We start from the raw sequence: 18,979 nt of genomic DNA, 5'->3' as shown, positions 1-18,979 counted from the left end.
CCTCTCCAGGCAGTCCTGGCAGTGGGACTGGAGTGGCTGAGATAACAGTTCCCACATGGGACTCCTGCCATCACATCAGTGCCTTTCTTGGGACTGGGAGGGATGGGGAGAGGGAGGGGGGTTATTTAGCAAGGGACAATTTTTCTCATTTCTGCTGTACTGCAACTCGAGTGGTACTCATAGATAGCTGTGTTATGTCTGCCACCTGGGTCCATGGCATTGCCAACCAGGGTGAGGTGCTGAGCACCCGCATTTGTACCTTTTTACACTTTGTTTGCAGAGCTCAATAAACTCTTAATGCCTTTTCATGAGTGCAAGGGGGAAGGGGAAACTGTTTCAGCACCACTGCTCTGGCCACTTGGGAAAAGGCTCTGCTGCTTCCAGGAGCTGAGCATGGCCCTGAAAGAGAGGGCAGGGAGGCATGAATGAGACAGATTTATGTTCCTATAGAATAGGAGATGAGCTGGCCAAGGGGCAGGAGGCTTGGTGCCTCCGCTGTGGTCCAGGACTGGAGGGATGAAGGGAGGGAATGGGGTGACTGGTCTGCCAAGTGCTGAAAGACAGAAACCTCTCAAGCACTTAGTAGCCTGGGGCCCCAAGCTGTGAGCTGTCAGGGTGGAACAATTCATCTCCTTCCCTCCCCGCACCTGCTCCTCCATGCCTGCACTGCCTACTCCAACCCCATGCTGGCTTCTCAGATCCAATGGTCTGAGAGACAGCTGTGACTGGGGGGATGGCCTGTAGTGGCTGCAGACCCCCGCTTTTCTTTCCTTCCCCCCAGTAGCTCTGCCTTTCCCCCAGGGCCTGGGTCCCTGTCATACCCATGGAGTGCAGATCAACCATAACTTCCTGGGCTGCATGGTGTCCTCAGTCAGGGCCTGAATCATCAGCAGAAGTGGGGGAGGGCTGGCCGTGGGTGGTTGAGGTCATCCAGCAGTGGCCTCTGCACTGGTAACGGGGCTGGGGGGGCACTGGAAGGGGGCCAGCAAGGTGTTGGAGAAGTGGGACTGGAACACCCATGGCAGCAGTGTAGGGAACCATGTCCCGGGTGCACCTCAGCTCCCACATCCTGTGATGATGTGAGGACCAGCACCAAAGGGGGGTGGGCTTCTCATGGGCTGACTCCAGCAGCTGACCTCTTGCCCTACAGCCCCCAGGGACCTGCTCCTGGGCACCCAGTTATCCCATTGTCCTGGGGCATCCCTATGCCACCTCCTCTGGCGGGGTCTCTTGTGACAACTCCTCCCACCCCCCTGTCGTGTTGTAGGTGTGAGGAGTCTTGATGGCCCTGTCCTTGGTGAGGAAGCAGGACAGCTCCTTGTAGAACAGCATGGTCTGCCTCCTGGCTGCGGACCTTTTGTTGGCATTATGCTTATGTTGGATCTTCATCTATTTAGTCTTTTCACAGCACTGCTTCCAGTCCCTTCTGTGGCCCTGCACCTGCATCTGCTGGGCAATGCACTTGAAGACATCCCTGTTGCAGTGCCCTTTCTCTAGCTGGTGCTGGATCTCCTCCTCACCCCAGATGGCGATGAGATCCCTCATCTTCCCATAGTCCCAGACTGGGGTTGGGTAGCGGAGGAGGATAAGGGTCTATCTGAGATGGGGTGCATGGTAGTAAGATTGGAAGTAAGATGGATTGAAGGACCGGAGGATGCATGAAGGTTTGTGTCCTGGCACACGGCTGTCTCACTGCAGCTGGGTGTAGCCCTTGCTCCAGGGTAACTGGGGCTCCATTGGTCAGTCCACCCTCACAAGCTCAAACTTCCCAGGAGCTTCCAGCAGACACTTTGTGATTCTGTCAATGCCCTGTGCCCCTGCCTGGAAATTTCCAGCACCCTGTACCTGAAACATGGAGACAGGTCCTGCTTCACTCCTTTCTGAGGTTTCCAGGGGCATTTGCCTTCTTGTCCTGGCTTGGATGCTCTGTGCCACCACCTACACTCTTCTTCCACTCTAGTCCTCTGGGACCCTGTAGTTGCAGGCCAAAAAAGTTTTGCAGCATGCCAAGGGCCTATGGCACAGGTCAGTGGCCAAGCCTCAGAGGTCACAGGGTTGTCTTTGTGCAGGCCCAGTCCTGATATTCTGCCCCCTTCCACCCTGACCCACTAGAGGCAAGCTGCCTTCGCTGGCTCCTGCTCGGGGTGGGGAAGAGGAGGAATTGGGTTTCCTTGCTGGGGTCTGGGTGGCAGGGTGCCTGGCTCTGGCCTTTGAGATGTGTATGTGAGCCAGGGTTGGAGTTAGTGGAGCTCCCTGTGTGCAGGGGTTCTCCTGGACTCAGTGTCAGGTCTGTATGTACATCCTAGGGTGCTTCATGATCAGGTGAAGGGGCACAGCCCAAGGAATTGGATTCCCAGGTCCTGGAACTCATGCAGGGACACAGATGCCTTCCCTCCTCCCCCTCACCCCACCCCTCTGTGTACCTGTGGCTGACAGATGGCTGGAGGCGGGGTTGGGGAGAGGGGCTTTGCTGGCTTGGCTCTGGGAGAGCTCAGGGGTTGGGCCTCCTGGGCACTCAGTCAGAGCAGCTGTGTGCTAGTGCTCCTTCTTGCCAGGGAGGCGTAGGGAGGGACCACAAAGGCTGGGATGCTGGAGGACAGCAATCTCACTTGAATCAATAGGGGAACTGGTACAGAAATTTGATTCACTGGTCTAACCTAGATTGATCTGATTTGAGTGCACATCGAACCAGATCTATCTTAGACCAGACAGTGTGCACTGAACTTATGTACTGGTACAGGTTTAGATCAATATTGATCACTTAGACCAGGTTAAGTGTACTGTCTGTACCTGGAGTGAAGTTCAATAAATGTACTCATCAGTACCACAAGACAATTGTATTGTTTGAAGAAAGAATGGTTACTTCTGAAAATTATTCAGGATGACCTAAAAGATGGCACCTCCAGCTATATGGCAGTCTGTGTGAGAGCCAGAATACCACCCCCCACAGTATCAGCTACATTGCCAAGACTGGATGCATTTATTTCAGTTGTTATAACAGTAAGAGTGCCCATCCCAGACTGGAAGACCCTTTTAAGGCACAAAAAAGTGAAGAAAGTTGCTTGGGATCATTCAGCAAGCCAGTGTCAGAGTCCTAAGGAGATTGAAGCCTGCAGTGGTGTTGCTCCAGTCTTACTCTTTATATACAGAAAATTACTGTAAATGACTTGCATGTACAGTTGTAGAACCAATGTTAGTTTTTCCTACTGCATACAGTATGTTGGTTTGCAACTGCTCTGTAAAGATCTATTTACATATGAATAAAATGTATTTGCTATCAGAATCAAATTGTTGCATTCCACTGTTATAAGAAATTGGAATCAAACTATCCCTCTCTGCTAGAGACACCACTTTTCTTGAGAGGTTTGACTCCTGCATAAGAATTCAATTTAAGAGTATTTACATTCATAGGCAATCTGTACAGGAAGCTTTTTGTGGTGCCTTGTTATTGGTTTAGATTGTTTACGGGTTGCTTTTTTTTATTTTAAGTGTTCTGGGGAACTGGATATTAGAAACTGAACTTAAAGTGCAGCAATGTGTGTTATTTACTTACTGCATTTTGGAACGTGTTGTTGTAGTTGGATTTTACGTCAGCCACAAAACCCATTTCAGAGCTTTAGGTTTGCCTTCCTGAGGCAGAAGGTTTGAATGCATTTAGTTTTTTTCCACTCTATTTAATAGTCTGAATCTATGCCTTTATCTAATGTTGGTTGGAGTCCTGGTGCCTTATCTAAATTGCAGTGTTTCTGGTTAGAATTATAGGAGAGGCTGCCTTCCTCTCTGGACCCACCTCAGTGTGTTATGCGTCAATAAGGTTTGTCGCACTTTTTTTTTTAATGATTTGTTTTATATGACAGGAAAAAAAATCAGATTGTTTCCTTTACACCAGTGCACTTCACGGTGAAAAGAATGTGGGAGGAGTGTTCTTTGTTGCCCTAGATTTTATGACTTCCTCTGAAAGTTTATATTGAAAATATAATCATTGCCAAAACGATAACATCTGAACCGTAGGTATATTTACAAGATTATACACAGTGTTGATTTAAACTTTTGAGCACATAAGCAACCGCACATTCAAGGATTATAATCATGTTATTAGTTAAGAGTATCCACGTGCTTCTTTGTGAGCGTTTGCGGTTGGAACATTTCAGGTGGAGTTTCAATAACAATTTCACTTCCCAGTTTACCATAAACTGCTCCAGTCACTTCATAAAAGCAGTACAAATCTGCTTTATCTGCTTTAGGTTTAGAACGTTTAATATTAAATAATACTGTACAGAAGCATCTCCATCTGATTTTTCAGAAACTTGATTTTGTCTCCTGGGTATCTGGTTTGAACTCATTTTAACCTAATGGTTCTAACTCTTGTTTTAACCTAAATTGCCAGGTTTTTGTATATTGTGGCCTAGGAAAGCTCCTGTGGATGGTATGGGTTACATGATATGCCAAGCAAAGATGTTCTTGGGCTTTAACCACAGCGTTCAATTTCAGGCGATAGCACACTCTTCAGTTCTGCCTCAAACTTCCTGCGCTTTGGGTAGCAAATTGAATCTTTCTCTGCCTTAGTTTCTCCATCAATAAAACTGGTTTATTCAGATGTTTCATAAGGTGTTAAGTAACTCATCATTGTACCGAGCGCTTGAGATACTCCACAATAAATTACTGTGAGATGGAGAGCATTGTGTGTAATAGTGCTATTATGTAAATGCATAAGGCATCATGGGAGTCCAAAAATTCTCAAGCTTAATGATAGCTGTCCACACAGATTTTTTTCTTGGTTAGTTGTTAGGAAGCTTCAAGAGGATGTCAGTATGCTGTTACCCTGTGAACATATCAAAAAATCTTTCACTCAAAAATACCAAGCCAACTCAAAACACACCCAAAGTATAAATCAAAGCCTCTCTCCCTTCATTTTCTGGTGAAGTCCCTTTTAATGCCAGATGTTGTTTATGTGCTAAACTAAGCCACTTTAACTGTTTTTCAATTAATCATAGCAGAATCCTACGTTGAACTGAAGCTCTCTCCTTATTTCCATTTTTGAACCTTTAGAGACGTAAAATATTCTGTCTTCTGGAAGATGGCGCACAGCTATTACTCTGTCCTTTGTGTCAACCTCTCATCAGAAGTCCTCTGCATTCTTGAATGATGTATGTCATTTTATTTTTAGCAGTGGCGTCAACATCATTAAAAGTAGTGATCATTCTTCCACCACAGTTGCACCATCTTGAAGATCTTGCCCTCTGAATTCTCAATCTGCTTTACTTGCTCACTTCAATTACCTCATACAACAGAAGAGTTTGTTGTTGTATAAATCACTTCATTAATTGGAAGCTTAAACAAAACTGTTGGTTTTTTCTTTTGCAAATGAATAATTGCACATTTTCTCTGAATTATTAAATGGGGTTGTAGTCTTACTCTAGGTATAAATGTAGGTACAATCTCTCGCTCCCACTTTCACGCACACCCGTTTAAACTAATTCCATCATGCACTCGGGGAGATTCAGAGAAAGTCTGAGGAAGCTGTGCCAGTCTAGAAAATGAATGTTTAATGCAAAGGCAGAAGTCAGTCCCCCATACTTTTCTTCACGTTTCCTCTTTGTCTGATGCATTCTATTAAGAGGTGTAATTCAAGCGTATTTTTATAGAATACCTGTCCCAGAATGAGGAAGTAATTCAGTCATCATAATTGATCTGCGGATATTGTCATGAAAGGTGTCAGTTTTGGTGACATAAACACTCATCCAAAAAAAAGCAAAACACCCAAACAGATCTTATCTGCTAATTTGTTATTTATTTGGATGAGGATTGCACTGGACACACTAATAAGAATAATGAGCAGTTGATGCACTTTCCAAAAGCTTTCAGTCTAAGGGTGTGGACACAGGTACATTTGGAGCCATTTCTAAAGGGCAGCAGCTGTTAAGTTCTAATTGTCATGTGTGGACCAGTGAAGAACAATGCAAATATAGCAAAACCACTCCAACTTTAACAGTGAACGAATCAATGTAAAAGTTGGAGCAGTTTACCTACATTTATATCCTCAGATCCTTCACTAATAACAGTTAGAGAATGACAGCTGTTGCCCTTTAGAAATGGCTCCAAATGCATGTGTCCATACCTTAAAATTTAGAGAACAAGTAGGCTGATGCAAGAAATAGATAGGAGGACTGCTTTTTAAATGGTAAAATATATAGGAAGGACTTAAGGTTGGATTTTTTTCCCAGATTAATAGCCCTGCCAACAGGTGGTGCTGTATTAATTTAACAAAGGCAAGTATAAAAAAAAAAAGATCAGCTGATAGTTGCATCTTGTAACCATTCTTTTTATCACATCTTTTTTTACCAAGATCAAAGATGATATATCTTATTGTTGTTGTTATTGTTATTATTATTATTTAGATTTGCCTCCTACCCTACCCAAAAAGGCTCAGGGCCGCTTACACAGGACATGGCAAATGACATACAGATAAGAAACAACAGTAGACACCACAGAACTGTAAGGCTACATAAGTATATGCAAGAAAAGAGGAACACGTATACAAAAGCTCAAGTCTGAGAAAACTATGCAGTTGTTAGAATTTTGAGACGTTTCAAACTCCTGTTCTGACCTAGTATTAAGGGAACTATTGACTGTCAACCTACATGCAAGAGAGTATTATTTTAACAAGCCAAGTGGCCTTTCCAAAATAACTGAATTCAATCTTGAAGATTTGATTCATATGAGACATTTGTTTTTACTATTTACAATTAAACAGTAAAAAGTCAGACTCATTAATGACCTAGTCACCATTTCATTAAAAATAGATGAAAAATAAGAATTTGCAATTTTTTAAATAATCTTTAATATACTATTTACTGGTCAAGAAATTGTTTTACATGCTTTCAAACGGCTGTTAAAAGCAATTTTATGATGTTTATAATGTTAAGATGGGTTTTCCTCTTTCTTATATAAATAACATCATAGGAAAGTCCAGCTGGAAGGGACCTCATGAGCTCTAGTCCATCCTCTTGCTCAGGACAGCATTGTCCTTGACTAAACCATCCCAGCCATGTGTCTGTCTAATCTGCTTTTGAAAACTTCCAGGAATAGGGTTTGCACAATTTCTCGAAGTAGCCTGTTTGAATGCATGACTACTCTCATGGTTAGAATGTTCCTCCTAATCTTCAACCTAAATTTTCCCTGCTGAAGCTTGAGGCCATTGCTTCTAGACCTATCCCCTATGGCCACAGAGAAAAGCTCATCTCCATGCTCTCTATAGTTGCCCTTCAGGAATTTGAAGACTGTTATCAAATCCCCCCTCAGTTTTCTCTTTAATAGGCTAAATAACCCTAGCCTTTTCATGTAAGTGTCATCTCCCAGGACCCTGATCATTTCTGTTGCTCTGTGCTGGACTTTTTCCAAACTGTCCACATGCTTCTTGAAGTGTGGGGTGCCATACTGGATACAGCACACCAGTGCAGAATAGAGTAGAAGAATCACTTCCATTGACTTGCAAGTGACACTCCTTTTAATATAGCCCAGTATGTCGTTGTCTTTCATTTAGAACAAGAGCAGACTTTTGGCTCATATTCATCTTATGGTTCACTGTAACTTCTAGGTCCTTCTCTGCAGCACTGCACCCTGCCTAGGCTTTCTCTAGTCTCTGTTTGTGCATACAATTATTCCGTCTCAAGTGTAGCATTTTGCATTTGTCTTTGTTGAATTTCATCTGACTGATTGCGGACCATTTTACCAATCTATCCAAGCCATTCTGGATCCTAGCCCTACCCTCCAGTGTCTACAACTCCAGCGTGGTGTCATCCACAAACTTGCTAAATGTGCGCTCAGTCACGTCATCCAAATAATTAATGAAGATATTAATACCAGACACAGGACAGACCCCTAGGGAACCCCATTTGATACCTCCTCCCACTGAGCCATTGATGGCTCCTCATTGAATACTGTGATCCAATTAGTTATGTATCCATCTTACAGTACTTTCATCTAGCCTGTATTTCATTAGGTCGTTGTTAAGAATGTCATGTGAGACAGTGTCAAAAACCTTGCTGAAGTCAAGGTATATCATCGCATCCACTGTTCTCCCCTCAGACTATATATAATGTGTATACAATACTGTATATAGGCATTCTTATTTGGGACTGCAAAGCAATTTTCAATCTTGTTGACTAACTCCCCCCATCACCTTTAGTTAGGTAGGTTGTAGTAGCGTTACCTTTATTGTAAAGCTCAGCAAATTGAGACACGGACCTTGTTCCGGGTCATTTGGCCAGCAAATGGTGAAGCTAGAAACAAAATCTGGTGTTTCTAACCTAGCCCTGTAGACCAACCACTGCACAAACTTTTCTATAATATGTCTTTTTTTATTATGTATAATAAAATCCTTGTTACATGTAACCATTACTTTGGAGTGACTTTAAAAGCATGCTAATCATGGTCCTTTGCTAGACATTTATTTTTACTTTCTCTAAATTTTCATTTAGTATGTTGTTGGAATGCCGCTTTGTGAAATAAGCAGAAAAGCTGTAAACTTGGGCTTTATTTTATGTACTTGAAGGAAAAGAAAGAGAAAAAGGAAATCCTAACTGGAGGGGCTGGACAACATGGAAAATACAATAATTTGATAACCAATAAAACATTTAATTCTAGTAGCCCTTGGGAGTGCTGTGTTTGAGCAGGAACTTTATAATGATCACATTAGCTTCCTGAAATGTTTATCATGGAATAGCATCACTTAGGAGTTATAATTCAAATTATTTGATCTCCCCCAGCATATTAGGTTAATAGTAGTGAGATTTTCTTTGTTCCATTGCTGCAAAAGGAAATAATATTAGTCCATTAAAATCTACTCTTAACCCTTAATTTATTTCACCTTTTTCACCTGTGAAGCCAGGGATCAAATCTATATTAAATCGCAAATAAAAATTAATATGATTTCAGTCTAAACCCCTGTGGATTTTTGTGCAAGTTACAAAACATTTGGATACAATTGTCACAATAGGTAATTTCTACTCAAGTAAAGCCTTTGATATAGAATATCTGCCAAGTAATAGTTTGCCGGAACAGAATCAAGCAATTAGCTAGCTAGATATGGTCCCATGTGTTCAGAGTCTGTGTATTGCACAGTTGAGACTAACTGGGAACCTTATGGTCTGCAGGCAGCAGATCTGTCAGGTTAATGATAAGGAATCTTCTCTTCAGTTGATTCAGTAAAATTTGTGTTAAGCTTAGAATTCACTCTGCTCATTGCGCAGGAGATGTTCAGACAAATTGGTAGAGCCCCAGGTAGGAAACCTGTACCTCAGTATCACATCCAGTGCCTGTCCAGTGTCTGACAAAACATTTATATCTTTGTAGATGATAAGAAGCTTACTTTTTCTGTTTTTTTTTAAACTGTAAGTTAGTGATTGCTCTGGGGACTTCTTGATGCCCAACACCTGCAATGATTGCTTGTTATGGTAGCTGAAGATCATCCTTACTAGGTTAACAGTTAATCCAGGTGTGTGGTTGGGCTTGTAGCTTAGCTCACTACAGAATGCATTAGAAAGCTGTTCTCTTGGAGTAGGTTAATATTAGGAAAGTTTTTTTTCAGAAAATTTACATTTTTGATCCAGTCCTTATGGTTCACACTGATATGTCAATCTCTTCAACATCTTTTGCACAAACTGTCGTGTCCTCTGTTGCAGCATGTCCCTGAAATGGACTTTTAGTAACCTAATTAGTCCATGCGAGTGCAGTAGAGCTGCTATTCAAAGTATAAGGGGGATGGACACATTTTACATCAGTTGTGGTTTCCCTGAACCATTTATTTCAAATGCTGTTCAAGGCACCATACTGTATGACATTAAATTGAATATGGGGGGGTCTACACTGTATATATCATTTTCTTTGAGAGCTCCGTCAGAAACAACCCTCAAAATCTCTGCAGGTTGAGAAGATGGATCTGCTCTTTACCTTCCGGGCATGTTAGAACATCATTCCTTGTCCATGTTTTTATCATGTCACTTGCTGAATATGCATATATGACATGCTGCTAACAATTGAGATTAATGCAAAACTTCCCAGAAACAGCAATTTAAAGAACATTCCAGAGGACAACAGCTTTAAAAAATTGGTGAAATGGATTTGATTTTTTTTTTCACAGATAGCTTGTTAAACCATGCTTAAAGTTTCAAGATAATAAAGTCATTCCCCTATTGGCATTAAAACTAATTTTAGTGTAATTACTCATTAACATAGCTTTGCACTGCTGAGCATTCTGCTCACATGCCTGTGTACAAATCAGTTTGTAATGGCACTCAAGGCATTTGGGGTGGGGGAGAAAAAGAAGTAACCTAGTCTTCTAAATGCATTCCACCGCTATCAACATTACCAATTTGCTACCATGCTGATATTTAATTGTTTCTTCCCATGGGTGAATTTTCTTGCCTATTCCTTGCTTACCTTACTTGTACAATTTACACACCCTTCGTGCTTTTATTTGGTTCCTGGTTTATTTTTCACACCCTGCTGATTTTTGTTGTGTTTGAGCAATCTACCTACAATGCTGTCAGAAGGAGTATTTCCAGTCTTTTTAGTATTACACAAGGACACAAGCAAGTTTTTGTTAATCTGGGAAATCTTGGCAGCTCTCCCAGACCCTTCAGTTTGATGCCTACAGGTTTGAGCAACTCCAGTATGCACATGACTTTAAGCAAATAATGGATGTGTTTCATTCTATATGGAGATGAAAATATTAATATATAGTACACATTTGGATGGATTTTTATCTCACCTGTTTAATTAGTGTTATTTGGTGAAAGGGGCAGGTTTCATCAAGTACTTGGGTTTCAGTTTAATTATTTAAATAATCTTTATATAACATTTTAATTAAACATGACAATTTTCAGTGATAGATAAGACAAGTTCTTTGCCCCACAGAGCTTATAATTTAAACACATCATCTGACAATATCACCAAGACAACATAATGGAAACCAAAATATTAACCTAAGGTAGTCTGTAGATGCGTGTTTTTGTGTTTAGAATGTCAATAAGTGTTGGATTTCTGCAAGGAGAATTGCTGTAGTAGAGAAGGATTTGCTAATTAGTTTTTTTGTGGGTTTTTGTTAGGTTTTTTTTTCTAATGTGTTTTCTTATAATTCAGAACCTAGATATTACAGTAGTTTCCTTTACTCCTCCCAGATTTAGGCTAGGTACCTTAAAGGGTGGTTACGATTGACTTCCTTTGTTTGTCAAGCCAATGAAATAGCTGCTGTTTGGAATTATGTGAATAACATTTTCAAGTGTGCCAAAATCCCAGGAAAAATCAGTGAGTCTTAAGTTTTTGAAATTTTGGGATGCTTTAGAAAATGTTATCTAGTGTGAACAGAGCACTTATTTTCACAGGATACAAAACATGGCTCAGAAAACTTTAGAAGTGGAGTCCATACAATGCAACTTTGCTTTGTGTGGTTGTCTAGTATTAACCATTACATGAACCATGACTCTGTCATGGAACTGAATAAAAAAACAGAGTTCCTAATAGGAGGAGAGAAAGCATCTGCAAGAGGGGTGGGATTTATTTTCAGCTGAAATATAAAATGAGATGAGAAAGAAGCAGAGACATCCATAGAGCCATTGAGGAGACTACTTTTATGCTCTCTCATCTATAATGACAGTGCCCCATGGAGAGAATAAAAGAAATTTCAGTGATTAGGAACCTAATTCAGTGCATAGCTTAAGCATGTACTTTAATTTGATAAGAAAGGATCCCTATTGACTTAAGTGGGACTGTGTGCAAGCTTAAAATTCAACATGTGTTAAAGTGCTTTCTGGATCAGAGCCTAATCATCAACAATGTTTTATTTATGACCAGAGGAAGAGTAGATGGGCACTGACAGGGTTCTGGATTCTGCCCTGTGAGAAGCTATGCAAAAGACCCTGACAGCTTTAAAACTACCTTTGGTAATACTGGATACTGCCTACTCTGGGAGTTGTTGTAACATGAAAAAATGCCTCTGGCACCAGTCAGCTTGAAAAGTCCATAATGCTGAATTCTGTGGCTACACTTTTTTCCAGTTCCTGAAATACCCCTTTACTCCTTGGTACATCCACTACACAAAGGAGTACGAGATGTAGTAGTGGGAGGTTACACATGCCAATGCTGTGCAGCTCCTTCACCAAGAAAATTCTTTCCTGGGTTGCAACAGCCACCACTTGGCACCACAAGGGTCAGAATCTTGTCCCTGGTCTAGAAGAAATCCCCCAAACAAATTTAGATATCAGTTAAAGAAAAAGATTGGATTCTGATATGAATATGAAACTGCTGGGGTAGATTGGGGTTATGGGCATGATGATTGCACTGTTCTATGGATGAAAACAACCAGTGGCTTTCTCTATGTTCTGTTAGTTGAAGTGGGTATTGAGAAGAAAGTGACTGTAGATCCTCTGCTTGTCTGAAACTTCTAGCACCCTACAACAAAAGTACAAAGTAATAATCTCAGGATTTGCATGCTTTGAACAATACCTTCAATATATTTTTCTTGAAGAAAGAAATTCCAGTAACACTACTGCAGCAATAACAAGTATAACTGAAATGTAATGGTCAAGGTGGCTATGCCTATGTTGACAGATCTCAGGACTAAGATTTTCCAGAAATGGACAGCATAGACAAGAGAGAGGAGGTAAAAACGTGGATGGGAACTTCAGCAGAGGTGGAATACATGACAAAGTGATAATGGCATGTTGGCAGATCAGATACAGAAGGAGAAGTCAAGGTTGCCAACTTCCCGGGGAGGGGAAGGAATGCAAGGTCTAAATCAAAGGAAGAGATAGGAGGGATATTATCTTATTTCTAACAGTCCTCTGGCCCAAGAGAAGAGTTTTTTGTCTGAGATATTGTATGTATGATCATTTCATATTAAATAGGCTTTGTTCCTTGGCTTCGATGAAACTCCAGAGTCTGATAAATGTAGGTGTTCTAAGCTGTCAGCCAAAGAATAGTGCTTCTAGCTGTTTTACACAAAACCTTTTTTTTTAAAGCACTGAATCTGCAGTATGAAAATGATATAAAGGTTAATTCTTAGTGCTGTTAAAGCTGTCTTAGTGACATTGTCAGCAGTTGCTTAAAAAAGAAACCAAGAGAAGAGAGTTCTTGTAGATTGTCTTACATGCGAGAACGTATTTTGTTGATATTTTTCTTAACCTTTTTTTCTGACAACAGTTGCAGTCTTCTCTTCACTTATGATGTCTGCATAGATTTGCTTTCCTATTGTTCCTAGACTTCTATTTTATTCAGTCTGTAGCATTTTCCTTGCCACTGATAACATGCATATCATCCACCAATATTGCAGCTGTGTCTGTGGTGCAAACAGTTGTTACTATATTCTTCCTTTTGATGTTGTAACTATCTAAGTACTTTTTATATCAATCTATAGTCAGCTGAAGAATGAAGCAGAATTCTGAGAATTTTCAGCACTTACATCTGGGTCTCTCTTTTATTGGAGTCCAGGATTAAACACACAACCTGAAATGTGATTCAAGCTACATAGCATATATGAGTGATTTTTTAGTTGATTTTAAATATCAAAATAACTCCAGTTTCGAGAGAGGAAGTTAAAAATGATAGAGACATTTTCTCTATCCTTGTTACGAAATGGACCGAACCATTTGAGATACAAATTTAAGAGCCGCCATCACCACATATACACAAACCAGCCTGAGAATTTCAGTCTGCATGGTTTAAGTTGGGAAAATTTGTGAAAAACTAACAAAAATCTCTTACAGAAAAATGTTGGGTGACTATAACTATAGGTATTGCTACCTCTGTCACTTACTATATGGTTATAATTTTGTTTCTCCTACACAGAATATAAGCACTAGATTTACTGGGTGGTTGTATGGTTTGCCTTAGTAGGAGTTGGGACAGAGCTGTTTATGCACTTTCTAGCTACTTTTAACATTAATCCAAGCGATTTGTCCCAGTTTAAAAGAATGTATTACGTATGCCACATATGACTTAAACAAAGTTTGCATAGGGTTCAGCACGCTACCAAGAAACATTGTGTCAGGTGCTGTTAACATAGTATATTTAAAACAATATAGCTCTGCAAAAGAAGACGGAATGAGAAGCAGTTGGCAGGGATAAGTAATTTTTTTTTGGATGGAAATAGGACCTCTTTTGGGAGGAAAAATCCTCATGTATCAACTGCCTAGGAAGTTTATCCTGCATAATATGATGGCTGTATCACAACCCAAATTCCTGCGTATATCAGTTATACCAGGGCTGTTCAACTGGCAGCCCATGGGCTACATGCAACACCTGAGGGGTTAATTTGCAGTTTCAGGAATCCAACCACTGCTCCCTCCACTGTCCCAGCTTCAGCAGCAGCAGCCAGGGTCTTCCGGTTCCCCTTTCTCTTCCGGCTTCTGTTTCCTGCCCCTGCCCTAGGGTGCAAGGTGTTTTCATGTGAGATAGGTCACAAACTCCCTTGGCACTGCAGGCTGAAAGCTGAGGGTGGAGCCAGCGCAGTGGGGGAGAGGGCCCCCATGCAGTGTGCAGCTTCTGCTGGTGCAGCCTGCCACGTAGAAGTTGGATAGCGCATAGTTCAGCGGTTTCCAAATCGTGGGTTGCGACCACAAATAGGGTTCAACATCAGCAGATGGGGTCGCTAGAGTGGGGGCCTGTGGGATGGGAGTGAGGGGCCATGCTGAAGAACTGGGGCCATAAATGGGATCATGCTAAGACAAAGTTTGGGAAGCACTGCCTTAGTTACATGAGACAACAAAGCAGGTTGCTTGTGTGTGTAAAACAGTGGGGACCAGCCTGTCTGGCAGGCATGCCACAAATTAAGCCCCGCTACCTCTCCAAGTGCCAGTCTGATCCCCTTCCCCTGTCCAATCTGCTTTCTGCCTGGTCTGCTGCTCTGCTTTCTGCTTCCTTCCCTGTGCTCCCTGCCTGCTGTGCTGTTCTGCTTCCTGCTGTGCCTGCTGCTATGCTGCTTGCCCCCTCCCTGGTCTGCTGCATGCCACACACACAGGCTGCCCATCCCACTTGTGGCACGCATGCTACAGCTTGGCCACCCAAGGTGGCCGACCTTGGTCTTAATTTGTACAGCAAAATCGCATAAACTTGCAGAGTCTCTTTAATGAGCTTTATGTAATTCAGGTATTGCTTTTTTTAACTGACGCTAGACCAGTTTAATATTCCTTTTTAACCAAGTAACGTAGAAAATCTGGTTTAAATGTACTTACTGTCAAATAGGAAATGCAAGTTGAATTTTGGTTTTGTTTCCAAATGTTAAATAATACGTATGACTTATTAAAAAAAGTTTTGTTCAGCACTGATATGTCGTCCTCTTATGAGGTGATATTTTATCCTCAGTTTTCACCCTTTCGTTTCCCTTGCCACTTCCATTACAATGGAGATTTAGTCTGCTTGCCCTACAGTGATGTCCTTTAATATTTTTCATTAGTTTTCAGTAGTTACCTTTTGCCTGCATGTCAGCCTTCAGTTTAATGGCCTTTTTTGTGTGTGTTCATTTTGTTTTGTTTCCCATCGTGGTTTTGTTTATTTCTTTTGATTTTTTTTTTCCATTTTTTCTTTTTAAACCGTCGTGATGTTTGCCCTTCATATTCCCCAATGTTTGCACATGCCAAGATGTTGCCATCCCAACATTACCTCCCACTTCACTGACCAGTGCCACTACTGACCATCTAGCACCAGCTACAACTGGACCGTTGCCTTCTGCCCCTCGGGATGTCGTGGCCACCCTCGTCTCTACTCGCTTCATCAAACTGACGTGGCGGACACCTGCATCAGATCCTCAGGGAGACAACCTTACCTATTCTGTATTCTACACCAAGGAAGGTATAAACAGGTAAAGACCTATACTTGTGAGATGTGTTGAGTTCAGTTTCCAAAGTCGATATGATCCCTTCCTACTGGCTTCTAAAGGGAAACAACTTTTACATAGTTGATAAGTGTCCAAAAGCTTAAGGGCTTGAGTGTTTTTCAGTGGTGTACTGCGGATCATTAGCATCACCATCTGTTTGATTTTATTCTCAATACAGCGCTAAATTTGTAAGGCCCAATTTTTAAAGAAATTTCTGTCGTTTGAAGCATATTCATCAACTGGGTATCAGCTTGGTTTTGATTGACCGCAAAGGGTCAGCTACATGCTTTAAGCAGGATGCATAGCAACTAAAAGGGTTTGTGGCCTTTCATTCATGAGTTTTCGGGATTGGGACATTGTCCCACCTATTTAATTCAGTTCATTCTAGTTTGCTAACTGATGGGATCTGCCGCCCAGAATGATAATCTGGCATTGCCATGAATGAAAGCTCCCCTATTTGATAAATGCAAGTTAGCATTCATTTTTGGCAACAGTGGGGTGTGAAGTAGTTTATTACAAGTGGGCCTTTTAGCGCATACAGTCACAGGATCATTGATGGGGAGGAGCCCCGCTTTGTGAGCTCTGTAGTGGTCACAGCAAGGTAATGAGGGTTGTGTGCAGGAGGCTTGAAAAAAAATTAAGAGCACACTATAATTCAGGGTGGGTTTGGTGACTGCAAATGTCAGTCCTGTCCAGGTTCATGCACAAAAGCTAATTTAGGCAGAAGTTGTTAGTACAATTTCCTTTTATCCACAAATGTCCTTTTCTCATTGCCTTGTTCTGGGAATTCCCATCCTTCCCTTAGCTGTTAGAAGGAACAGTGCCTTTTCATCAGTTTCTGATCTCTCCTAGTCATTGTGAAGCCCTCAGGCAGTGCCCAGATTACTGTTTCCCCTAACAGTTGGACCTAAAGGGATAATTTACTACCTAGTTACTTGCTTCTCCCTCTGGAGGGTCTTTATTAAGGGAGCAAGATGCATTTGTGCTGAAAATGAGACAATAGGAGCCAGGAATACATTCCTGCTGCTATTACGACTAACCAAACAATTGATCAGGAATATTGTTTATTGCAGGATGGTGGAAGTTAAGATTGAAGCTAATATGTACTAGCCCTCTGTTAAAACTTTTTGTTGTGTACATGTTAACCTCACCGTGTCTTTAAACCAGCATGTGTGGAATTTCATAAACAAATTCTGCAGTCAGATTTTAAAATGGGTTTGGAAAATATGAATAAAAAATAGGATAAGATCGTATCTTAAATCTAATTTGAAAAGAAAAAGGGTTGGTGTAGAAATATGAAGTTTGTGTACTTAAAATTGAATCTGGATTTTTTTTTAAACAAAAAAGGTAGGGGGATAATAAGAGGCTCTCAAACAGAGGTATTTAGAGTCCTGCCATTTTACAGAAAATGGATTGGTTACATAGTAGTGGCTACACTTCATTTCATTGCATTGCAATGAAAGACAGCAAAACTTCACTAAAGCCGGGACGTTCAAGGTGCCTGAGGCAGCCACTTCCATTGAATTTCCCTTAAGCCTCTTTAAATTCGTAGCCTTGAGGCATTTTTATAGAAGGTGATTAATCAGACAATATCTATATTAAAATGTGGTTCACATGATGAAAAAATCCCTGAATTAAGGATAGCTTCAGGTACTAGCTTGTTACTGACTCCTTTTGCCAATTTGTGGGGACTAGCAATTACACTTCTGTGTTAAATTTTCTTTTCTCTCTAGTGTTTCTGAGAAAAGACCTGCATACATAGGAGGAACTGATTATATGGAAAATAAACCAGGAAAAGGGGAGACCATTTTTCCTGGAGTTTTTAGTCACAGAAACCCTAAATATCCTAACAAAAATTGGCTAAAAAGTCAGAAGAGTGGTTATCTTAAAAGGAACCGGTACTTATTGTTGACAGGCTGTTTTAGTTAACATGTCCTGCCTCTTGAGTACTTAAAGTGAAGGTTGCATATGCAATAATAATTTACCCTTTTTGCATATACGTTATAAAAGAGCCTTTAATTATATTATCATTTTCTGTTCCTTACAATATCAATTTTTTCTGCAGTCTTAAGTGCATGAGTATCATTTGTAATATATTTTTAATATTTTTGTGCAACTTTCATTGCTGTACCACTGCAATTTATCTTCACTTTACAGTCTGACTTTTAATGTGTTAGAACACCTGCATTCCCCATTGATCCAAATGGGAAGCATGATGTGACAAATGTCAGAATCAAGCCTTGAGATATTTATGTACATATATGTGATTTTGTAAGTAAAAGGCATATTTTAAATGTATGTGTGTACAAAGGGATAATGCAGCATGTAACCTCATCATTTTCATTTCCTGACTTTTGTGGCTGATGATGAAAACTTAGAATTCATTTAATATAGGTGTTTAAACGTGGAAATTTCCTAGGGTTTTTTAAAAGAGGAAAAACAGATAAGAAAACATCCTGTAATATGAAAGAGTTTGACTAAACACCACTGGAATGCCCTGTTGAACACAGCTTACAAGGTCTGCAGGAAATAACCTTTTCCCCATGAACTCTAACGATCTGTACCGCTCCTATCTCCTGTGCAGTGTTCACAGCGTGAGGTAGCATGTCTGTAGAGACATTGCTTCACCCACCATTGTTTCACTTCTGTAACATTTTATTCTGTGCAGTGAAGTTGAGCCATGTGAGGATGTGGCATGGCCTTCTTGAGGTTTGGGTATACACTGGAACTTAATGAGAAGACTCCAAAAAATGTACTGTTCCCAATCAGAGTGTAAAATTAATCAGGATGTCTTTTGGAGGCCTGTTCCCCATACCAGTGTCAGCTTTCTCCTGTGAGCTACTTTAATTTTAGAGCTATTTAGGAAAAGTTGAAAGGTTTGGTTTTGTTTTTTTTTAAAGGGAGGCTATAGATCTTGCATTTTCCTCATACTCTAAAGCAACTGTGTTAATTTTTATCACTTAAAAGAAAATGTCTTTCAACAACAGATGAGCTTAAATGAGCATTAGAAAATAAGCAAATAAAAACAGGGAGTTAAAATGGAAATGCTTACTATATAGCCATACCTATGTGACTGTTTCTACCTTTCCTCGCACTAAACCCCCCCCC

At 40.9% G+C, this 18,979-nt stretch overlaps 1 protein-coding gene across 1 annotated transcript in view; it reads left to right on the top strand.

Moving 5' to 3' along the window:
• NEO1 (neogenin 1) overlaps positions 1 to 18,979 on the top strand; it is a 321,940-nt gene that overhangs the window by 197,526 nt on the left and 105,435 nt on the right. Inside the window, exon 8 of the mRNA XM_019503843.1 lies at positions 15,637 to 15,856. Within this exon, the coding sequence (XP_019359388.1) occupies positions 15,637 to 15,856 (220 nt within the window). The remainder of the gene's footprint in view (positions 1 to 15,636; positions 15,857 to 18,979) is intronic.

The sequence above is a fragment of the Gavialis gangeticus genome, unplaced genomic scaffold (genome assembly GCF_001723915.1).
Source record: "Gavialis gangeticus isolate Ggan-Ray unplaced genomic scaffold, GavGan_comp1, whole genome shotgun sequence".
Classification (NCBI taxonomy): Eukaryota; Metazoa; Chordata; order Crocodylia; family Gavialidae; genus Gavialis; species Gavialis gangeticus.
Note: the sequence above shows the minus strand (reverse complement) of the source record. Positions and strands in the feature narration are given on the sequence as shown.